This window comes from Centropristis striata, chromosome 20, assembly GCF_030273125.1.
Source record: "Centropristis striata isolate RG_2023a ecotype Rhode Island chromosome 20, C.striata_1.0, whole genome shotgun sequence".
In the NCBI taxonomy this organism is placed as follows: Eukaryota; Metazoa; Chordata; class Actinopteri; order Perciformes; family Serranidae; genus Centropristis; species Centropristis striata.
The window spans coordinates 34,002,116-34,017,115 of NC_081536.1; the positions used below are offsets into that span (position 1 = coordinate 34,002,116).

General features: G+C 39.0%; 1 protein-coding gene across 1 annotated transcript in view; it reads right to left on the reverse strand.

The window, feature by feature from the left end:
* The window catches only part of slc30a6 (solute carrier family 30 member 6), a 44,580-nt gene extending 30,459 nt beyond the window's left edge, over positions 1–14,121 (reverse strand). The window contains exons 1-3 of the mRNA XM_059358997.1: positions 13,924–14,121; positions 10,131–10,177; positions 8,867–8,953 (exon numbers count right to left, since the gene is read on the reverse strand). Coding sequence (XP_059214980.1) covers positions 8,867–8,953; positions 10,131–10,177; positions 13,924–14,113 — 324 coding nt within the window. The 5' untranslated portion in view covers positions 14,114–14,121. The remainder of the gene's footprint in view (positions 1–8,866; positions 8,954–10,130; positions 10,178–13,923) is intronic.
* Positions 14,122–15,000: the final 879 nt, after the last annotated feature.

Consider the following 15,000-nt stretch of genomic DNA (forward strand, 5'->3'; position numbering starts at 1 on the left):
GCTCAAAGTGAAGAACTGAGGATGCTCAAAGTGAAGAACTGAGGATGCTCAAAGTGAAGAACTGAGGATGCTCAAAGTGAAGAACTGAGGATGCTCAGAGTGAAGAACTGAGGATGCTCAAAGTGAAGAACTGAGGATGCTCAAAGTGAAGAACTGAGGATGCTCAAAGTGAAGAACTGAGGATGCTCAAAGTGAAGAACTGAGGATGCTCAAAGTGAAGAACTGAGGATGCTCAAAGTGAAGTCGGATCAATGATCGGAGCTACGGGTTGGACTGAAATACTTTCTGTTAGAGGAGAACTTTCAGCTGTTTTTCTCGCGACACTACCCAGCATGCATCTGTGGGCCAGCATGTGACTTATGGTCATTTAGCTCGCCAGTTGATGCATCAATGCTGTGATTAATTTAGCTCTATTTAATAGTTAAATGGGTTATTTTGGAAGACACTAAAATGTTTTATTTGGCCTTTTTTCGTGGTAGGACTTGAAATAAAACAGATTTATATGTATAATGCAGGTAGGGAGTATTCTTTTAAAGGGTTAATAATATTGGCCTCTTCAGTCATGACGCTGTTTTGGTTATTTTTGGTTGTGATAAATGAATTGTAATGTTTTAATGGTGATCTGGTGCAGCAGATGTTGTTTCCCAGCCCGTTTCCTCTCAAAGTGACCTTCCCCTGAGCTGCTGTTTCCGTCATGAACTGATTCAGACTCTGGTGACTCGTTCAGCCGGACCATTCAACCCAAATCCCCGGCCGGGTCGCGGGGTCGGGGAGCTCGCTCCGCGGCGTCCGGCGGCTCCCAGACGGTTTTTATCGGTTTGGACGGAGATCAGACGGCGGCTGGTCACCTGCCAGAGTCCAGCAGCCGGGGAAACCCTGGTCAGGACATGATGCATTGTGGGAAGTGTCTCTGGTGCTTTTGCATAACCAGAGCTGCTACTATTATATCCATTAGCAGCTCTATCTGCATATTTTCTTTATTATTTTTTACTTTTTTATTTATTTCAACACATATGCAGTCAAGGAAAAAAATATTAGACCCTGGTTTTCTTCAGTTACTTGTTCATCTTGATGTCTGATACAACTAAATGTACATTTGTTTGGACAAATATAATGATAACAACAAAAATATCTGATAAGAGTTTAATTTTAGAGCTGATATCTAGACATTTAACATGGTTTTATTCATGATAACCAAAATCATGGACGAAAGAAAGAGCATTTTATTTTTCCAGCCCTGTTCTGGACCATATGGTGACCATATCTGAGTTCTTGTTGCAGCTGCAGCAGGTTTGAGTCCCTGCTTTCATTCACACATGACCCCTGCATGTGATATAACTCCAGTATGTGGTTAAGGTTCGGAGAACCCAAGATTGATTATTGGGAGGGAACAGGATGTGAACTGGCGGTCTCAGTTCACCACAAACGACTCCTGAAGAGGATTTATAAGATCAATATAAAAATACCAAAAAAGGACACGAAAATGTAAAAAAAAAAAAGACAGACAAATACCAAAAAAAGACACAAAATTACCAGAAAAAGACAAACAAATACCAAAAAACACAACATTACCAAAAAAATACATAAAAATACCAAAATAAGGACACGAAATTGCACAAAAAAAAAAGGACACAAAAATGTAAAAAAAAGACATAAAAGTACCAAAAAAAGACACAAAAATACCCAAAAAGGACACAAAATTGAAAAAATGACATAAAAATACCAAAGAAGTAATATTATTTTTTTGTCTTTTTTTGTAATTTTGTGTCTGTTTCTAAAAAAATGTGTCTTTTTTTGGTCATTTTGTGTCTTTTTTTGGTCATTTCGTGTCTTTTTTTGGTCATTTTGTGTCTTTTTTTGGTCATTTCGTGTCTTTTTTTGGTCATTTTGTGTCTTTTCTTTAGTCATTTTGTGTCTTTTTTTGGTCATTTCGTGTCTTTTTTTGGTCATTTTGTGTCTTCTTTAGTCATTTTGTGTCTTTTCTTTAGTCATTTTGTGTCTTTTTTTAGTCATTTTGTGTCTTTTTTTAGTCATTTTGTGTCTTTTTTTGGTCATTTTGTGTCTTTTTTAAGTAACTTAGTTTTTTTAAACAGGTTGTTGAGGTGTTTGTATAAATATTAGATAAATTAGTTATTAGTTGAGGTGTTTGTATAAATATTAGAAGCACTAGTTGGGAGCCCATTCACCACTGCTGCTGTCGCTCCCTCCGCCCCGACGGAAACTCAGCAGAATTTTCAATGAACATAAAATAAAAAAATGAAATAAAAAAGTCTTAACTCGCCCTCTGAGCAGAAAGAGAGAGTGTGTCAGAGGAGAGAGAGACAAGAAGTGGAACAAGGGAACGTGTGTGTGTGTGTGTGTGTGTGTGTGTGTGTGTGTGTCCTGGCCTGTCACTTCCTGTTGGACTCATACGCCGTGGTGGAGCGCCGAGTGCTGTGAAATCTACAATTACTGTGGTGTTCTGTGTTATGACAGCGCTGGGGCGTCTGGTGACAGCACTAGCCAGCGACAGGCATGGGAGACCCTCAGTGTGTGTGTGTGTGTGTGTGTGTGTGTGTGTGTGTGTGTGTGTGTGTGTCTGTGTGTGCAAACACAGAGACAGCACTTGGCCCAAAACATCCCCCTCCCCCCCCCCCGTCCTCCGCCTCAGAGCCCGGAGGTGAGGGCGGGTGGTCCGTGGCGCTCTGCTGCCCCCGCCTGGCGGTGGGCGGCGGCGCCGGCTGTCCTCGGGCTGGACGGCGTGCCGGCATATTGAGGTTACATGTGACATTGGAGTGACAGAGCTGCAGCGCCGTACAGCGCCTCAGTCACCAGGTACCCCCCCCCCCCCCCCCCTCCCCCCTCGCCTGATTACATCACTGCAGAGCGCCGCCGCATCATCAGGCAGCGCCGGGGAAACGTGTGTCATCGTGGTGAGCAGAGGCCTGACTCATTTCAGCCTCTGAAACAGCCTCTCCTGTCCTCTCCTCTCTGCTCTGTGTAAACAGCCTCTCCTGTCCTCTCCTCTCTGCTCTGTGTAAACAGCCTCTCCTGTCCTCTCCTCTCAGCTCTGTGTAAACAGCCTCTCCTGTCCTCTCCTCTCAGCTCTGTGTAAACAGCCTCTCCTGTCCTCTCCTCTCAGCTCTGTGTAAACAGCCTCTCCTGTCCTCTCCTCTCTGCTCTGTGTAAACAGCCTCTCCTGTCCTCTCCTCTCAGCTCTGTGTAAACAGCCTCTCCTGTCCTCTCCTCTCAGCTCTGTGTAAACAGCCTCTCCTGTCCTCTCCTCTCAGCTCTGTGTAAACAGCCTCTCCTGTCCTCTCCTCTCTGCTCTGTGTAAACAGCCTCTCCTGTCCTCTCCTCTCTGCTCTGTGTAAACAGATTCTCTGTGAGTATTTGTGACTGACAATATTTCCGAAAAAGACACAAAATTACCAAGAAAAGTTGCAAAATTACAAAAAAAAGATGTAAATTTCCAAAAAAAGATACAAAATTTCCAGAAATTACCAAAAAGAGAAACAAAATAACTAAACCAAGACGTAAAATTACCAAAAACAGCACAAAATTTCCCCAAAATTACCAAGAAAAGTTTAAAAATGACCAAAAAAGATGTAATTTTCCAAAGAAACAAAATGAACAAAAAATTGCGAAATTACCACAAAAAATAACGTAAATTTCCAAAAAAGATAGAAAATTTACAGCGCCGTACAGCGCCTCAGTCACCAGGTACTGGATTAAGTAAGCAGTAGTTCTCAACCTTTTTGAGTCGCGACCCCCAATTTAACATGCATGTTGTCCGCGACCCCCGCTCACTGAACACAATCTCACATGCACAGTTCAGATCACCCAAAAAAGAAACAAAATTACTAAAAAAAGACACAAAATGACCCAAAAAAGACACAAAATGACCAAAAAGACTAAAACACATGAACACTTTAACACAGTGGAGACAGAGCTGACTTCCTAAATGATTTGGCGACCCCCAGAAATCATCTCGCGACCCCAACTGGGGTCCCGACCCCAAGGTTGAGAACAGCTGCTCTAATGTGTCAGTTATTAGTGGAGCCGGTTCGACTCTGCTTTCATGTTGTCACAAGAGTCAAAAAGCATCCAGATGCTTCTTCTTCTAGACTTTCACTGATCTTTGCACCACCAGAAAGAGTCGGCTCCCATCGTTCACTTTAAAGAGTTGTGACTCTCTGAACTGACTCGTTCACAGCCGCCATCAGCAGACGGTCTCCAGGGCGACCGTGTTCTCCTCTCAGAATAAACCTCCTTACATAATGAATGAACGTGGTGGCGGTGTGTTAACGTGGAGAGAGGAGTTTTACAACTCGAGCAGAAAGGAGAGGACTCCTGGTCGTCTGACGTCTTTACTCTGAGGACCCTCTAATGTCTCTGATGTCTCTGATTCTGTTTCAGGACATTCTGCTGCTATCACCATAAACATGTACTGTACATCAGACATGGAGAATAATTCTCACTGCTGCTCTGAAAATGTCTTTTTCTTTCACTTTGTGATAAAAAAAAATTAAAAAAATGATGCAAAACTTAAAAAAAGATGTTAAAATATTTAAAAAATTGTAAATATACCAAAAACATATGTAAAATATATCAAAAAGATTTTGCTGTGGAGTTTTCTCCACACATTGAAGTATTGTCCTGTTTCCAGCCTCTCCTGTCCTCTCCTCTCAGCTCTGTGTAAACGGCTACAATCCTACAAACTTTCTCCTCTCCACAGCTGACAGATGAAGTGGGCGTGTCCCAATATTAGTTTCAGAAAGCTACAAAAATTGGAAGATGCAGCCCTAAAATTCTGACGTGAGAAAACTGTGAGGTGTGTTTAAAAAAGCTCACTTTATCAAACATTTTAAGACGTTTAAACGTTGACTACAGATGTTTGATACTGATATTTTTGGTATAAATCATCTATCTTCCATCTGTAAACTCTGTTTTTTGGGTCAAACTGGAACTAAAATCAGATGTTTTTTCTTCTGGAGGAAACCAGAGGCGTGATGATGACGAGGCTCTGAGGAAGAACATCTCAACTTTCTCCGCTCTGAACTATGTTTGGTCTCTAAGCCGTGTTGGACACCGTGTAATCCAATCCTCGGCTCTACGGGGGACCAGGACCCCCGCCGGCCTGGCCTCAAACTGGATTATAGACCAATAACACACACACACACACACACACACACACACACACAGGAACAATCATGTCTGATGGTCTGGGTCATTATCAGCTCTGTGTGTTTTTACCTTCAGACTCTCTACATCTGGCCTGTTTGGTTGTGACGCACTACTTTTTTTTTTTTTCATGTTCTCTAATTTTAGAGAAAGAAATCACTGGGAGCATTTGAACTAAACATGTTATTTTGTGCAGGAAATGAGGACAAACTGCTGCTGTTGTTCTTCCTGCTGAGGTGGAACAATCACTGTGTGTTTATTAGGAAGATTATAGCAGATTTAGGTTGGAAAGGTTTATTAGTAGAGGTGGGGAACATTAAAGTTTTACTGGAAGGAAAACAGTTAATCTGCCTTCAGAAAAAAAGTATAAATTACTAGAAAAAAGTATAAATTGACAGAAAAAAAGTATACATTACCAGAAAAAGGTATAAATTGATAGAAAAATAGTATAAATTACCAGAAAAAAAGTAGAATTACCAGGAAAAAGTATAAATTGACAGAAAAATAGTATAAATTACCAGAAAAAAAGTATAAATTGACAGAAAAATAGTATAAATTACCAGAAAAAATTAGAATTACCAGGAAAAAAGTATAAATTGACAGAAAAAAAGTATAAATTGACAGAAAAATAGTATAAATTGACATAAAAATAGTATAAATTACCAGAAAAAAATAGAATTACCAGGAAAAAAGTATAAATTGACAGAAAAATAGTATAAATTACCAGAAAAAAAGTATAAATTGACAGAAAAATTGTATAAATTGACAGAAAAATTGTATAAATTGACAGAAAAATAATATAAATTACCAGAAAAAATTTGAATTACCAGGAAAAAAGTATAAATTGTCAGAAAAAAAAGTATAAATTACCAGGAAAAAAGTATGAATCACAAGAAAAACACCAGAAGATGCTGTTTACACAGAGCAGAGAGGAGAGGACAGGAGAGGCTGGAAACATGACAATACTTCAATATGGACAATATGGGGAGGGAACGGTTTTTGTTAATTTTGTGTATTTTTAGCATTTTATGTCTTTTTTTTTTCATTTTGTGTCGTTTCTTGGTAATATTACAACTTTTTTTGTTCATTTTTCTGCGTTTTTTTTTGTGTGGTAATTTTACGGGGGTTTTTTTTTGTTATTTTATTTTCCCAATCCATATTTAAAAACAGCAAAATAAGAGGCTTAGATGAAAGCTCCTCAGATCAGAGCAGATGAACCAGAGAAAGTAGAGAAAGTGTAGTTGTATCTGTGAGGAGCAGCAGGCTGGTCTGTGTCTGCTGTGGAACATGGTGACCTGCTGAGGAAACAGGATTAGTGGATGCTGGAGGTGTTTGGGTTTGACTCTGGATGAGACACAACGTAACCAGCTTACAGCACAATGAGATTATCAGGTCAGGATTCTCCAGACAACAACCAACCAGGAGGAGAAACCAGGAGGAGAAACCAGGAGGAGACCAGGAGGAGAAACCAGGAGGAGAAACCAGGAGGAGAAACCAGGAGGAGACCAGGGGAACCATGAGCTCCATGTCAGACCAACAGGTGGCGCCACCACCTCCATTATTCACATACAGTCTGTGCTTTAGAACAGCTGTTCTCAACCTTGGGGTCGGGACCCCAATTGGGGTCTCGAGATGATTTCTGGGGGTCGCCAAATCATTTTGGAAGTCAGCTCTGTCTCCACTGTGTTAAAGTGTTCATGTGTTAATGTCTTTTTTTGTTCATTTTGTGTCTTTTTAGGTCATTTTGTGTCTTTTTTCGATCATTTTGTGCTCAATTTGTGTCTTTTTTCGATCATTTTGTGCTCAATTTGTGTCTTTTTTGGTCATTTTGTTTCCTTTTTTTGGTCATTTTGTGTCTTTTAAGGTCATTTTGTGTCTTTTTTCGATCATTTTGTGCTCAATTTGTGTCTTTTTTGGTCATTTTGTGTCTTTTAAGGTCATTTTGTGTCTTTTTTCGATCATTTTGTGCTCAATTTGTGTCTTTTTTGGTCATTTTGTTTCCTTTTTTTGGTCATTTTGTGTCTTTTTAGGTAATTTTGTGTCTTTTTTCGATCATTTTGTGCTCAATTTGTGTCTTTTTTGGTAATTTTGTTTCCTTTTTTTTGTCATTTTGTGTCTTTTTTGGTCATTTTGTGTCTTTTTTGGTCAATTTGTGTCTTTTTTTGGTCATTTTTTCTTTCTTTGATCATTTTGTCTTTTTTGGTCATTTTGTGTCTCTTTTGATCATTTTGTGGTCAATTTGTGTCTTTTTTTGTAATTTTGTTGACTTTTTTTGGTCATTTTGTTTCTTTTTTGGGGTCACGGACAACATGCATGTTAAATTGGGGGTCGCGACTCAAAAAGGTCGAGAACTACTGCTTTAGACCAGGGATGGGCACCTTAATGCTGCAGGGGCCTCAGTTCATCATGTCCACTACCACAGGGCCACATATAGGAGCATCACTAACCAGATATGATGAAACTGACATTTTAAATATCTTTACAGTGCAGTAACTTAACATATTTCATGCTCTAATGCATGTTTAACAGTATAAATTGGAATACAAAAGGTTTGAAGCTAATAAAAAATAACCACTTACTGTGATTTCTTTCTTTTTTTCAGACCAACATTAATTACAAGAAGTCATTTTGTGCATTTTTACACTGCACTTTTATTCAGATTAAAAGGGATTTTTTTTGCCGTGTGTGTCTTTTTATGTCTTTTTTTTTGGTCATTTTGTGTCTTTTCTGGTCATTTTGTGTCTTTTTTGTTCATTTTGAGTCTTTTTTGGTAATTTTGTGTTTTTTTTGTTCATTTTGTGTCTTTTTTGTTCATTTTGAGTCTTTTTTGGTAATTTTGTGTTTTTTTTGTTCATTTCGAGTCTTTTTTGGTAATTTTGTGTCCATTTGTTTATTTTGTGTCTATTTGTTTTCAGTGCAGTAACTTAACATATTTCATGCTCTAATGCATGTTTAACATTATAAATAGGAATACAAAAGGTTTGAAGCTAATAAAAAATAACCACTTACTGTGATTTATTTTTTTTCAGTGCAAGAACAGCAGACCAACATTAATTACAAGAATCAATTTTGTGCATTTTTACACTGCACTTTTAATATTTCATGCTCAAATGCATGTAGTTGCACTGAGGGCCACTTCAGGTGAGGGTGAGGGCCGTATGTGGCCCCCGGGCCTCATGTTGCTGCTCTGTGTCTCTGCCTCATCATCACTAAAGAAATGATCCAGAACTTTGCTTTTTGTAAATCTTCTTCTCATTTTAGCATGTTGCTAACTGGAGATGTGTCTCTGCACGCCAACAACCCTGAAACTAATTAGTCTGGTGCATCGCTTACAGATCTGGACATGTCGTCTTTGTTTGTTTGTTTGTTTGTTTGTTTGTTTGTTGAGCCCCTGACTGAAGCTCAGAGGGTTGGAGAGGAGCTGGCTGTCAGTGGTCTGTTGTCTTATTGAGCTGACATTGTGTTTAAATATTGTTTTATAAACGTTTATTATAACTGACCCAAACAACACAAACATTATTATTTTCCCCAGGGCATTTTATAATCTAGTGAAATAGATTTATTTTGTTTAAATAGAAGTTCCTGACAGAGTCAAAAAGCCTTGATGCAATAAACTAAAGTGTTTTATGCATTTAAAAGCTAAACCGGGTGGCTGGAGACCAACACAAGAGGAAGTTAAAAGGAATAAAGTTAATTTTCTCACTCGTCTGTCTGACGTCACCAGTCTGAACTCCTGCTGCAGTTTCCCAAAGACGGATCTGTGAGTCTTCCTGAACGGGTGAATGGTGCCCTGGAAATGAAACAACACAAAGATAAAAAGTTACCAAAAGAGAGTGATAACATGAGAACAGATGATGAGACTTCATGTGAGGAATAAACAGTGTTCAGAGGATAAATGAATGCTGTTAACAGGTCAGAACTGATATTTAGATTCAGATAAAGTCTGTGCTAGTAAAGTGTGAGCTGCACTGCCACCATGTGGTGAGTCACAGTTACTGATTCTGATCCTGCAGAACAACTTTAAAACTCTTTGGGAAGATGAAACATCAATCTAACAGATCTGCAGATGATTATTATGTTCATGAGGGATTCAAACACCTAAAAGCTTCTTCATATAAAACACACTGGTTGTTTCAAAGTGTTGAATACGGCAAGAAAGTCGTCAAACTAACTCAAGGTTTTGCAGAATCTTACCAAAGAAAGGATGTAAAATGACAAATAAAGACACAAATTTACCAAATAAGACAGAAAAATCTCAAAAATAAGATACAGAATTACCAAAAGGTGATTAAAAAAATCGTCAAAAGAGACAAAAACACAAACTGACGTAAAAAAGACACAAAATTACCAAAAAACAGACATAAATTACCAAAAGAGAGACAAGATTTCCAATAAGAGACAAAAAAAATACCAAAAAGAGAGATGGAAAAAATTCTAAAATGAGACAAAATTACCAAAAAAAGGCACAAAATTACCAAATAAATACATAAAATTACCAAAAAAACGACACTAAATCACCAAAAAGACACAAAATTACAAAAAAAATACATAAAATTACCAAAAACACCTAAAATTACCACACACACACAAAAAAAGAAGCCTGGAAATAACTTTCGATTCAAGTGGGAAACTAAAACTTGTATCATCAACTTTTCTTCTAAAGAGCCTCATTAAGTCTCTGTGGACTTAACAAATAACTTTACTGCATCTCAATCTAAAGACTTTGAATAAACTTTAAAGCTTCTACTTGTCAAAAAAAGCCTCATTTTTGCACAAAAACCAGACGGTCTTAATGACATTAATGCATGTTGAGTAGTCTGACGTGTTAGTTTCAGCCTGTTTCAGTTTGCTCTTTGCTGACTAATTAATTACTAATAACTAAACAAATCAAAGAGTCGCTGCAACACTTTAACCAGTAGAGACGAGGAGACGCGGCGCTGCTGAGAGTTTTACTGATCAACACTCACCAGGACGTACGTGTCGTGTTCGTGTTTCTTTCTGTGCAGCTGGACGTCTGTGGAGGGAAACAGACACCAGAGTAAACATGAGACAACAACAACAACAACAACAACACTGAGAACAGCAACATGACAGTTAGTGGACTCTCTAAAAAAGACTTCATGTTTCTGTGTTTGGTCCAGTTTAACCCTCATTTTAAGGCTCTTTTCATTCTTCATCTGTTCATAGTTTTGTCTGTTTTCATGATTTTGTTATGCATTTTGTCCAGATTGTGTCTTTTTATTGTCTCTGTCTCTGTCTATTTGTTTATAAACTGAGGACAAACAATAGTTACTCTACAGCAGCTATTCCCAACCTGGGGGTCCCGTCCCCATTTGGGGTCGTGAGATGATTTCTGGGGGTCGCCAAATCATTTAGAAAAAAATATAAATGCACAAAATGAATATTAAATGACATCATTTCAGACAGGGAGATGTTTTAGTTGTTGTCTGCTTCATTATTTGTCCAAAATCTGTCGTATCAACTGAGTTTGTCTGATCTGAACTGTGAGATTCTGTTCAGTGAGAACAGCGGAAAATAAACAAACAAAAAGAAAAAAAACTGGCGCGTTGTTTCTTCACCGCAGCTGCAGTTTGCTAGCAGCTAGCAGCTAACAGCTAGCATTAACTGATGCTGGAGAAATGGAGCGATGGCTGCAAAGAAAAGCTGACAACATGCATGTTAAATTGGGGGTCGCATGTCATTTTATTTAAGATTTTTTTTTATTTAAATGTGAATTTTAAGGAGCTTTGATTTTAAAAAGGTTCTCCTGTTGTTCTACAGTATTTATGTTCCCTTAAATAAATCAATAAAACTACTTGTGACATGTCAGATTTGACTTTGACTGAACATTTTGAGATAAAAACATCAGAATATATATCGTGTATCCATATTCAGCATATAAATATATCAGGATATGACTTTTGGTCCTTATCACCCAGCCCTAGTTTATATATAAATCCCATTTTATTTCAATTTTTTAAAAACAATTACTCAGCCATGTATTTCTTCTTTTTTCCTGATTTTCTGTCATTCTAACTGTGTTATTCTGCACTAAGACCTGTTTCACTTGTTCCCACTTGTAGCCATGATTGTGCAGGACTTATAGATTTATAGAGATTTAATTTATTTCAGTGAAAAACAAGAACACAGAGAGTAAAACATCTTGTTGGAGTTCAGACTGTTTCAGACCGTTAGAGGCTCCGTTAACGTGAGAAACAGCCAGTTAAAGCTTTAATAACCTTAATTTAATATTTCATATGATATGACTTTTGGTCCTTATCACCCAGCCCTAGTTTATATATGGTCCCATTTTATTCCAATCTTTAAAAATAGTTTATAAGCCATGTATTTCTTCTTTTTTTCCTGATTTTCTGTCGTTCTAACTGTGTTATTGTGCACTAAGACCTGTTGGAGTTGTTCCCACTTCCAGCCATGATGCAGGACTCATAGATTCCTATACATCTGATATATTACAGAGAAACACAAGGACACAGAGAGGAAAAAGGAAAAAGAGTTTAAAAAATAAAAGAAACCTCCCTGGATCAGCTTGTTTGGGTTCAGAGGGTTAAACTGCTGCTAGCTAACAGTTAGTTTAGCTACAGACGGTAAATAATATAAATAATAAATAATAACGGACAGTAACCGGTCCGTTAAACTGCCCGTTAACCGTTAACCCTCCTGCCGTCCTTCCGGGTCAAACTGACCCAATCTGTTTTGACTATTCCTTCTTTCCTCCTTACTTCCTTCTTTCCTTCCCTCGCCCCTCCTTTCTTTCTTTCCTTTCCTCGCTCCTTCCCTTCTTTTCTTTCCTCCTTCCGCCATCTCCTTTCCTTTCTGCCCTCTTTCCTTCTTTATTTTTTCCTTCCTTTCTTCTCCTCCTCCCCTTTCTTTCCTCCATCCTCCTTCCTTTCTCTCTCCTTTCCATTCTTTCTCCTTTTCCTCCTCTCTTCTTTCCTTCCTCCATCCTTCTTTCTTTCCTTCCTTTCCTCGCTCCTTCCCTTCTTTTCTTTCCTCCTTCCGCCATCTCCTTTCCTTTCTCTCTTCTTTCCTTCCTCCTGATTTCCTCTCCTTTCCTCCTTCCTTCCTTCTTTCATCCCTCCCGCTTCCATTCCTTCCTCTATCCTCCTTCCCTTCCCTTTCCTTGCCCCCCCTTTCCGTCCCTCCTTTCTTTCTTTCTTTCTTTCCTTCCTCTTTCCTTTCTGCCCTCTTTCCTTCCTGCCTCCCTCCTTTTCTCCCTCCTTCCTTCTTTATTTTTTCCTCTCTTTTTTCTCCTCCCCTTTCTTTCCTCCATCCTCCTTCCTTCCTCTCTCCTTTCCATTCTTTCTCCTTTTCCTCCTCTCTTCTTTCCTTCCTCCATCCTTCTTTCTTTCCTTCCTTTCCTTTCCTCGCTCCTTCCCTTCTTTTCTTTCCTCCTTCTGCCATCTCCTTTCCTTTCTCTCTTCTTTCCTTCCTCCTGATTTCCTCTCCTTTCCTCCTTCCTTCCTTCTTTCATCCCTCCCGCTTCCATTCCTTCCTCTATCCTCCTTCCTTCTTCCCTTCCCTCGCCCCCCTTTCCTTCCCTCCTTTCTTTCTTTCTCTTTCCTTCCTGCCTCCCTCCTTTTCTCCCTCCTTCCTTCTTTATTTTTTCCTTCCTTTCTTCTCCTCCTCCCCTTTCTTTCCTCCATCCTCCTTCCTTTCTCTCTCCTTTCCATTCTTTCTCCTTTTCCTCCTCTCTTCTTTCCTTCCTCCATCCTTCTTTCTTTCCTTCCTTTCCTTTCCTTTCCTCGCTCGTTCCCTTCTTTTCTTTCCTCCTTCCGCCATCTCCTTTCCTTTCTCTCTTCTTTCCTTCCTCCTGCCTTCCTCTCTTCTTTCCTCCTTCCTTCCTTCTTTCCTCCCTCCTCCTGCCTTCCTCTCTTCTTTCCTCCTTCCTTCCTTCTTTCCTTCCTCCTCTATCCTCCTTCCTTCCTTATCCTCCTTTCTTTCTTTCCTTCCTTTCCTCCCTCCTTCCCTTCTTTCCTCCTTCCGCTATCTCCTTTACTTTCTCTCTTCTTTCCTTTCCTCCTTCCTTCCTTCTTTCATCCCTCCCGCTTCCATTCCTTCCTCTATCCTCCTTCCTCCTTCCCTTCCCTCGCCCCCCCTTTCCTTCCCTCCTTTCTTTCTTTCCTTCCTCTTTCCTTTCTGCCCTCTTTCCTTCCTGCCTCCCTCCTTTTCTCCCTCCTTCCTTCTTTATTTTTTCCTCTCTTTTTTCTCCTCCCCTTTCTTTCCTCCATCCTCCTTCCTTTCTCTCTCCTTTCCATTCTTTCTCCTTTTCCTCCTCTCTTCTTTCCTTCCTTCTTTCCTCCATCCTCCTTCCTTTCTCTCTCCTTTCCATTCTTTCTCCTTTTCCTCCTCTCTTCTTTCCTTCCTTCTTTCCTCCATCCTCCTTCCTTTCTCTCTCCTTTCCATTCTTTCTCCTTTTCCTCCTCTCTTCTTTCCTTCCTTCTTTCCTCCATCCTCCTTCCTTTCTCTCTCCTTTCCATTCTTTCTCCTTTTCCTCCTCTCTTCTTTCCTTCCTTCTTTCCTCCATCCTCCTTCCTTTCTCTCTCCTTTCCATTCTTTCTCCTTTTCCTCCTCTCTTCTTTCCTTCCTTCTTTCCTCCATCCTTCTTTCCTTCCCTTTGCGTCCTTCCCTCTTCTCTCTCTCTCTCTCTCAGTGGACCTGATCAGCTGTTAGACTCTATGCTACGTGTTGTTAGCTGCTAGCCTGTTAGCTGCTAGCTGTTAGCCTGTTAGCATAACAAACCTGTCTCCTGGCCGCCGAGCACGTCCACCGTCACCATGTCCGGTTTCTCCGGCTTCCTCTCCGTCACCCCGGACGGGACCACGTCCGGCTTGGGGCCGAGCTTCCGGGGGTAGAAGTCCCCGGCGGCGGGCTGGAAGGAGGACAGAGACAGAGCCGAGGACGTGGACATCATCCTCCCGTCCAGCGCCATGTTGGACACTTCCTGTTCCCAGCAGCCTCTGCGGTGACCCCGGGGGGGCGGCGCTGCGCATGCGTCAGGCTGTCACCGGGGCGTGACGTCATACCCGAGTGACGTCACAGCATAGTGAGACCAGACTATGGTCTACTATACGTAATTATTATTTAATTTGATTTAATTATACTGTTCTGTATTAGCTTTAATAAATCAAAATATATTTTGATTATTTTATTTTATTTATTTATTTATTTATTTATTTATTTATTTATTTATTTATTTATTTATTTATTTATTTATTTATTTCCTTATTTATTTTTTAGTTTATTTATTTTTTAGTTTATTTATTCTGAGCCATGATGCGTCGACCATTTCTGCTAAAACAAATTTAATTGACGAATTAAATTAGTTTTTGCTTTTATTTATTTATTTATTTATTTATTTATTTATTTATTTATTTATTTATTTATTTATTCTGAGCCATGATGCCTTTTGTGGAAGACAATTTCTGCTAAAACAAATTTACTTAACAAATAGAAAATGTATTTATTATTTTATTCCATTTTTGTTTTATTTATTTATTTATTTATTTATTTATTTATTTATTTATTCTGATTCATGATGCCTTGTATAGGAGACAATTTTTTATTATATTTTGTTCTGTTTTATTTTAATATTATTGTATTTTTTTGTCTTTTGATTTTCTGGGACATGGTGCCCTGTATCATAGACAAAAAAAGAAAAGTTCCATTCTTGATTTCTTGATAGAAAAATGGTATATATACCCGAGTGACGTCACAGCATAGTGAGACCAGACTATGATCTACTATACGTAATTATTATTTAATTTGATTTAATTATACTGTTCTGTATTAGCTTTAATAAATCAAAATATATTTTGA